General features: G+C 39.4%; 1 protein-coding gene and 1 long non-coding RNA gene across 7 annotated transcripts in view; one reads left to right on the plus strand and one right to left on the minus strand.

Moving 5' to 3' along the window:
* The window catches only part of LOC108251383 (transcription factor COE3-like), a 73,003-nt gene that overhangs the window by 7,345 nt on the left and 57,078 nt on the right, over window positions 1-8,580 (minus strand). For 4 of the 6 annotated variants that reach the window (XM_037980879.1, XM_037980882.1, XM_037980880.1 and 1 more), the window contains exon 16: window positions 5,363-8,096. The exons of 1 other annotated variant lie outside the window; for it this stretch is intronic. In XM_037980879.1, coding sequence (XP_037836807.1) covers window positions 8,005-8,096 — 92 coding nt within the window. In that variant the 3' untranslated portion in view covers window positions 5,363-8,004. Of the gene's footprint in view, window positions 1-5,362; window positions 8,173-8,580 lie in introns of those variants that run through there. One more of the 6 variants, XM_037980884.1, reaches the window with a different exon arrangement.
* On the plus strand, window positions 2,457-3,948 carry LOC112449791. The gene is made up of 3 exons (XR_003038330.2): window positions 2,457-2,842; window positions 3,092-3,212; window positions 3,565-3,948. It is a non-coding gene; the product is annotated as an uncharacterized LOC112449791 (long non-coding RNA).

Below are 8,580 nucleotides of genomic sequence, written 5' to 3' on the forward strand. Positions count from 1 at the left end.
AAAAAAAAAAAAAAAAATTAAAATCCTGACATTTACTTACTCATTTCTAACTTATCCTTGGTTACTGGGGATATTCCCTTGATATGGAAGTCTGCTCATGTTATGCCATTGGTCAAAGAGGGTGACCAGGTGGTGTCTGACTATGGTGACATTATATACATGCATGCTTCTTTTAAATGTCTTTATTTGCTGGACACTGTTTATCATGGAGTTTTAAGATTTATAACTGATTTAAAAAGTTTTACACACCATTGCACATTATACAACCGAGTTGGATGGACATCCTTGGCCACTCGTATACCATTGGCATATTTTTATTTATAAGGCCATACTAGGACTTCTTCCTTCATATTTGTTGCCTTTATAAGGAGAAAGTCCACTGGTAGATATTCTCAGAACATTCTTCTTTTATGTTTGATGCTTCAATTCTGTCAACGTTCTGCCACCTACCGGCTCAATCAAAGTACTGCAGCATTTGTTTGAATTCCTGCATTAGTGTTTACATTGAAGACACATTTTCAAACAGAAAAAAAGGTTTATAAAAATATCCAGTGGTAAAGTCAGGGCTTCAGGGAGAAGACTTTTTAATGAGAAAGTCTTTAATAGGGCTGAACATGTGCTCTCATTAAAGATTTAAGAAGACAGACATGAACAAATGTGCCACTTCTTATTGTAACCCTTGATTTATCACACACACACAATGCTCTGTGTTTGCATGTGTGTTAGGGATGGGGTGTGTAATTCATGTTCTGAGCTGAAAAGGGTCAAAACCACAAATTAACTTTCTTCCCATTAATTTACCCAGGATTAACAGCCAGTCATGCTCAAAAACATACAGACATGCACACACACACCTTCCTGCTTGGGTGTGTGTTTAGGGTTAATGGTTTTGTTGTTGCGTTTTAATTGGTTTCCATTCAAAGCGAATTCATTAGATAATATTTATGACTTCTGCAGACACAAACATGCACACACAAGGATGTCATCAATGTCCTCATCAATGTCTCCGACCTACAAGCAGCAGTAACAACAAGCACTAATCAATTACTGATCAATATTCTCATTTAGGACACAGCTGAGCAAAGTGTCTGTGCTATCTACAGAGAAAACAAAAAAAGTTGGATAAGATGGATGAAATATTAGGACAAAAAACAGGAACAAAGTTTGATTTTATACCAAAATTCAAAATCCTTTGAGCTAAGTTTATTAGCGTTACGATGCTAAAGCTCAGGAAACCCTAACTATAGGATTGATCAAAAAGGAAAGTCTTAAGCCTGGTCTTAAAGCAGACATGGTGTCAGCCTCATGAAGTTGGAGCCTGAGAACTGAAAGCTCTGCCTCCTGTTCTACTATTGGGACCTCTAGGAACCACAAGGAAACCTGCAGTCTGAGAGCAGAGAGCTCTGTTAGGAAAATATGGAACAATAAGATCTTTAATATCAAATGGAGCTTGGTTGTTGAGAGCTTTGGATGTTAGGAGGAAGATTTAAAATTCTCTCCTGAATTTGACAGGAAGCAGATGAAGCTGAAACTGGAGAAATCTGATCTCTGAACTATGAAGACATATCCTGATCCAAATTAACAACAAGGTTCTTTACATTAGAACTGGAGGCCAAATTAATGCCATCCAGAGGAAGAGAAAGACTGCAAAGTTTCTTTCTAAGATGCCCAGGTCCAAAAACCATAACCTCTGTCTGTCTGAGTTTAAAAGCAAAAAATTAAGAGTCATCCAGGCTTTTATGTCCTTAAGATATGTTTATAATCCAAGTAACAGACTGACTTTTAGAACAGTTACTGTCATAACAGTAGGTCAGAGGTCATGAAGTGGTCACACTATAGAACCATCCCATAATCATGATCCAGGACCAGAGCCACCACAGAACCCTGATCTAAGCCCAGAACTGGGCTTATTGCTGACAACAGTTTGGATGCTTCTTTTCCTCTTTGGTCCATTTCTTCCAATAAAGCTCTGGAGTCCTCATCAGTCTGATCCAGGTTTGCACTGTGTGATGGTCCAACCCAGATGGAGCCCAGAGAAGTCGGTACTGCCTCTGGATTAGGTTAACATCAGGATGGTAACACATAGTCCTAAATAAACCCCCAGATCCAGTGGAGTACTCATGGTAAGATGATGAGTTGACCAGGTTCTGCTGCTCATTGTAATTTTTCGACCTCCATGCTTCAGAGTTGGGTGTCTCTCTTTAGGTAAACATGTTCTGTACCTGAGTTCTTCCTTCTGTGGGTTAGTGGCAAATTCAGTCTGACTGATAGAATATAGCCATAATGTCAGGCTTTATAAATCATTTGTTGACATTAAAGTTGATCATATATTTAGCACACACAGTTTTATTAAAGTGGACGGTTTTCATTTCATTGAACCAATAATTATTCCTTTATATGAGTCTTTCTGTTCAGGAAACACTGATAGAACTTTGCCTTGATATCACTACTAACAAACCACACACACATACACACACACGCCCTCTGTGTAAACACTGTGTGACCTCGTTAAGCCTCGTTAGCTCTCTCAGACGATCAGGTTTGTTTGCTGGTAATTAGTTTGTTTTGTCTCTTTGTTTGTCTTGTTTTAATCAACAAACATGGCCACTCCCTGGGGGCACCCCCTCCCTTCAGTCGTCATGGCGGCTGCAGACTCAGTGAAGCGACTGGCTGATTGATCCACAGACCAAACTTTCTTTCTGAGAGGAAGAGAAACTCCAGTGTGAGCGGATCTGGTTGAACTGGAGTCTCAGAGGGACAGAGCCGAAGCTCCCAGTTAGAGGACGGTGGTTGGGTTGTTTTACTCTGTGTTAGGTTAGGAGTTCACATGTGTTCAACTCAGGTAAGATGATAAACCTGAAGCAGTAGCTGCCAAGGACTCAAAATTTATGAAGTCCTCTGATTCTAAGCTTACAGTTCTTAAGGGTTGTGATGATGTTCTGATGCTGCATTAAGTGTCAAAAAGGAAATGGAAATTTCAACCAGAAAAACAGGAATACCTTCACATTCATTGATCAAAACAAACTTACAACAAGAAACTTTTTCTCAATCTGAGAAATGTTTGAAAGTTTTTCTCTGCTTGTTTGGGTAGGTTAGGTGACCAAATGGTCCAATGGAATCACTAACAATGTAACATGTGAGGAAACAAGCTGGATGGGAATGCTGGACACACACAAGCCGTTTAAAACAAGCTGATTGGACGATTAAACAAGGTGAGACACACACAGAGAGCGGTGGCGTGCCAATGCTGACCAATTGATTTCAGGACAATCAATAGGTCGTTTATTGATTAGCAGTAATGGAGAGCATCAGTCAGAGACAGAATATCTCCACTGATCTCATTAAACTTGTTTGTGTTTCTCAGACCTGAGATCTGTCTGCTGTTGGAAGTAATCTAAGAGATGTTCCTACCTGTGTTTCCATGGCAATGTTCAAAGATACTGGAGCTGCATGCATTCTGCAAACTTCCTGTTTCTTTTAGAGCTGAAGAGATAAAATCAATCAACTGAGAGAAAACATTCTGATTGTCCTGGAATTGTTAAATTTTTTTCATTTCATTCCTAGTGTCGATACCCGGAAGAAGAAGCCACAGAACAACAACAAAGAAGAATTCCTGGGAAGTGTGTGCACAACCATGGACAGTGTGCTGCACGTCTATGTCACATGACCAATTTACATCCCTCTAGCGAGAAAGATGTGACCTGTCTGAGACTGTCAAAAACACAGACTTCAAACTGTACACCAGTTTTTAAATTGTATTGACGGGCAAAAGAAAGCCAGAGTTATGATAAATAATTTAAGTCACTGCAAATGAAAATTATTGTCATATTTGAAGCACATTATATATAGAGAGAATTGTAAGAAACCAGAACTGAAACAGGAACTGGAATCGTTCAAATTCAAACGATGTCCAACCCTAGTTGTTGTAGAACCTGAAACCTGCAGCACTTCCATCATCAGGTCTCTTCAGGTCCATCTCTGTGATCTTCTTCCATCAAGTCTTTTTAGGTTCATCTTTGTGATCTTGCTCCATCAAGTTGTTCCAGGGTCATCTCTGCGACCTTGGTTCATCAAGACTCCTCAGATCTCTTTACGTGATCTTGGTCCATCTGATCTGGACTTTTTGTCCCTTCTTCCTAACCAAACTGCTATAGCTCCTTCAGGTTGGATGCATGCTGCTGGTGTCCAACAATTGTCCAGTCAAAATCCAGACTTCAGTCCAACTGATAATCTGTGGTTTGATTAAATCAATGGAGTGTTGCTTCAGCAGAACCTGTGCTCCTCTCTCAGATTTCTGGAATTCTATCAGAACAGGTGGATTTACACTGAGCTCATCTGACACTTCAGTTGCTCACAGGTGGATTGAATTTACTTTGTGGGTTAACTTCATTAATCTGAAGTACTTTGTGTAAAATATTACTTATAAACAAATTAATGTCCATTAAATGACCTTCTGAGATGAGCAGGTCTCATTGGATCCACTGGACCAGTCTGAGTGAGCCTTCCTACCGCAGCCGTCAGTGATTCATGAAGGAGTGATGAACAGAAATCAGGGAGAGAGGTGAAATCAAACAGAAACAAGTGAGTGTGTGTGTGTGTGTGTGTGTGTGTGTGAGGAGGGGGGTGGATCATAATGGGCTTTTCAGGTTGTTCATCGTTTATCTTAATCACATCCTGGTTGTACTTTTGTGTTTCTCTGACAGACAGAGCTGTTTAACAAATGTTCATTAAATCTTTTCTCTGTTGTGTCCTCAGCAGGAAAACAGCTTTTAATAATCTCCTCCGAGCAGAATGAAGGAGATTAAAGGATATTTCTGCTGTTCTGAATGTTAAACTAAACTCTGATCACTTCTGCTACATGAAGTGATCAGAGTTCAGACCACATCTGTCCACTTGTGCACAAGTGGCAAGCCTTAAGTCTTGTTTGCCACAGGGATCAAATACTTATTTCTCTCTGCAAAATGCAAATAAACTTATATAATTTCTACAACGTGGTTTTCTGGATTTTATTGTTGATATTCTATCTGCTTAAATTAACCTACCCTTAAAATTATAGACTGCTCATGTCTTTGTCAGTGGGCAAGGGACAAAATATTTACTTCACTGTACACACATATATATATATATATATATATATATATATATATATATATATATATATATATATATACACATGCATATATATATATGTGTGTGTGTGTTCACAATAGCACAGTGTTCTGGCAGCTGAAATCCATCCTAAACAAAACATCCCTGAGTTCTTGTTTTTTTTACTATAGTTTAGGATTTGCAGACAATAAAATAAAACACAGATAGTTTTCCAGGAATTAGACAAATTCTCATTCAACAAAAGAGAGTCAATCGGAGTGACCTGCTGACTTTATTTACTGTGAAGAAATTACAGTTATTAAAACATAATTTACATTAAAAACAAATGAGCTGATTGAACATCAGTGTTTGACTGACAGTTTTATAAATGTGATGCCATATTTTATTGATAAAAAAACGTTTTTCAGTGTGGGTACACCACATGCACTGAAGACAATGAGACAAACATTCATTGATACAAAAACAATCTGATATAAATACAATATTTATATTATATGATACAAAAACAGATCACCATGGTGACAAGCAGGGGCGTGTCTTCAGCCACAGTGACATAGAAATACTCAGCTACAAGTCTGGCAAAAATCACAGAACCCACAAGGAAACATGGGGCGAGGTTTCATTACTGGGGCGGGGCATTGGACTGTGGGTGGGGCTAAGATTAAGACTTAACAAGAAGACGGACGTCACAGCAGCAAATCGGATGCAGGATTAGTTTTACAGTGCAAGCATTGTAACAGAGACAGACAGACAGACAGGGGCGGGGCTAAAGCAAAAAAAGGGGTGGGTTTATGCGAGGTTTTTTTTTTTTTTCTTTACACTGTGCTTCACAAGTTTTTGTGCTTAGTTTAAGAAATTATTAAAGGCCTCAAATGATTCTGATCGAAAACACAGAAGGTTTAAGGTCTTTAGTTTCAGACATCAGAACTTTCAGGGTGATGATGGTCGGAGAAATTTCAGCTGAAAACAAAACTGAATTGCATTCTGGTCATTGGATTTGTTTATGTTTCTAAGGGGGTTCAGGAGGGTCTTAAAGCAGAACTGAAAAGTGTTTTGAAGCTAACATCAGGTAAAAGAAAATATAAAATATGCTAGTTGTAAAATTAAAAATATTGAAGAAACCCCTTGGGTGTTTTTGGCTTTTTCCGTAACCCCTTGATGTGTGACATCCACAGAGTCACTAAGGTTCACGAGCATTCAGTCGTTCATCAGTGAGTGGATGAATTCCGGTACAATATAGCTCATTGGATTGGAATTAATTGTTCAAACCAGCCAGAAAATACCACCGGAGTTTCATTTTTTGGCTTCCTGAAAGATGAAAACTTCCTCAGATTTAGATCCATAAACACCGATGTGGGAATTACTGCAGAACTCTGGTTTGAATCACTTCAAAGAGAAGCACCTCTCCGACCCTCGTTACTGCGGCTTCAGGCCAAAGAAGCAGGACCTTCTGCCAGCAGCGCCCCTAACTATTTTTAATTTTAAAAGAAAGGCGACTGGAGAGGAGGACATCTCCACAGAGAAGGAGAGGAGAAACAGGAAGTTTTACTTCAAACGTGACATGAACGCGCGCTGTCATTTAAAGGTCCGAGCTGCTTACAAGCCGACAGCCTGAGATCAGTTTGTGATTCAGAGGTGTCTGATTAAACAAAAAGTCAGAGTCTGAAGCACGCTCATGTTTTTAACAACCATTCAGTTAGCTTCAAGTTAGCATCCAGTTAGCATCAGATTAGCTTAGAGTTAGCAAACGTCTTTATGTTGATTTGCATTGTTGTGTACCGATGTCATGACAATGATCTGGGGGTAATCAATTCTCACCGCTCAACGTTCCCAATTTGGTGGTTGTGTGCTTTGTTTTGTCAGCCATGATGGTCCTTGTGATCATCAGAATCCAAATCTGATGAGTTTTCATCTGATTCCAGAGATCCAGCCGTCAATTCAGGTTCATACTGGTATGGTTGTATGTCCATTACTCCCGCAAAGTCTTCCAGAATTTCTTCATGTACAAAAAGGCTTCTTACTCCATTTCCACTAGTAAACAACTAGACAGTAGCGGCGTTCTCCATTCTCCAGCACTGTTTTAGGGGCCGGCCGGGGCACAGCGCACGTCATGAACCCAGGACGACAAAAACACTAATAATTTCAGTTTTAGGTCAGAAAAATGGGTCCTTGGAATGTTGTGTGAAAGTGTTTGAATAAATAACATTCATGAAATGTCAATTTTTTTTAAATTTGATTTCGATTCACCTTTAAAAGGAGAAACAGTTGTTCTAAAATGCCAAATTTTTACATGTCTAAAATAAGAAGTTTTAATTTAGTTTCTGCTCTTTGTTAAGAAGTACCACTATCCAGTCCTCAGGCAGAATTGTTCCAGTCCTTAGAACATGCTGAATGAAGGTTCCCATTCTCAGAAGACTCTGACAACAGGAACATTCCTTCTTCTGATGAGGATGAACAGGAAGTTCCCAAACTAAACATTCCTCTAAAATAAAAACAGTTCCAAATTAAATGTTCTGTTTTCTGTGATTTCAAAATTAAAAAAATTGAAGCAGGAAACTTTTTTGTTGTTGTTTGTGCTTCACCTGGACACCAGGAGTTTTAAGAGGAAGCTGTGGCATCACAACAGGAAGTTGTGACATCGTTGTTGACTAATACACTTAGTTTATTCATGTTTTGTCTGATACTAAAACATTTTTCATCATTTGTGGCCTTTAATGTCTGTAATCTTCATATCCTCATTTTTTCGGTAAAACGTCACATGTACAGGAAGTGATGTCACATCACAGGTGTGACATCATCATTTTACATCAACAGTGAAACATCAGAGCTGAAAGAGCCTGCTGAACAAAAGGTCTATCTTTACAGACCAATACTTCATCCAATCACATGACAGAATTAACTCTCTGCATGATAGGTCAGCTGATCCCTGAGGCCCCGCCTCCAGTAGCCACAGGCCCCTCCCCCACTGAGGTGATTGGTGCTCAAGGCTGAGGGGGAGAGGAGAGAGGTGAGGAAGAAGGAAGAAGATTATCTACATGGGAGGAACGACAAGGCTCGACATGGCTGCAGGAAAACAAAGAAGAAAAAGAAAAACAAGATGAAGAATAACTTTATTTATAAAATAATGAGCAGATCATTTTACTCTGCGTTTTAAACAGTTTTAACTAAAGTGTCACAAAATGATGTTGAATCAAACATCTGAATGAACTATGACCTTTACATCTGATAGGAAGAAAAATCCTTGTCTGACAGCACTCCGAATAAGACAGGCTACCTAAAACTAAACCTCATACTTTGTGTAAAATCAGTGGGATCAGAACTTCTTGACCCGTGAGCAGGACCGGGTTTAGAGCTCCTAACAGGACCGGGTTTAGAGCTCCAAACAGGACCAGGTTTAGAGCTCCTAACAGGACCGGGTTTAGAGCTCCAACAGGACCGGGTTTAGAGCTCCGAACAGGACCGGGTTTAGAG

The sequence above is a fragment of the Kryptolebias marmoratus genome, linkage group LG17 (genome assembly GCF_001649575.2).
Source record: "Kryptolebias marmoratus isolate JLee-2015 linkage group LG17, ASM164957v2, whole genome shotgun sequence".
NCBI lineage: Eukaryota > Metazoa > Chordata > Actinopteri > Cyprinodontiformes > Rivulidae > Kryptolebias > Kryptolebias marmoratus.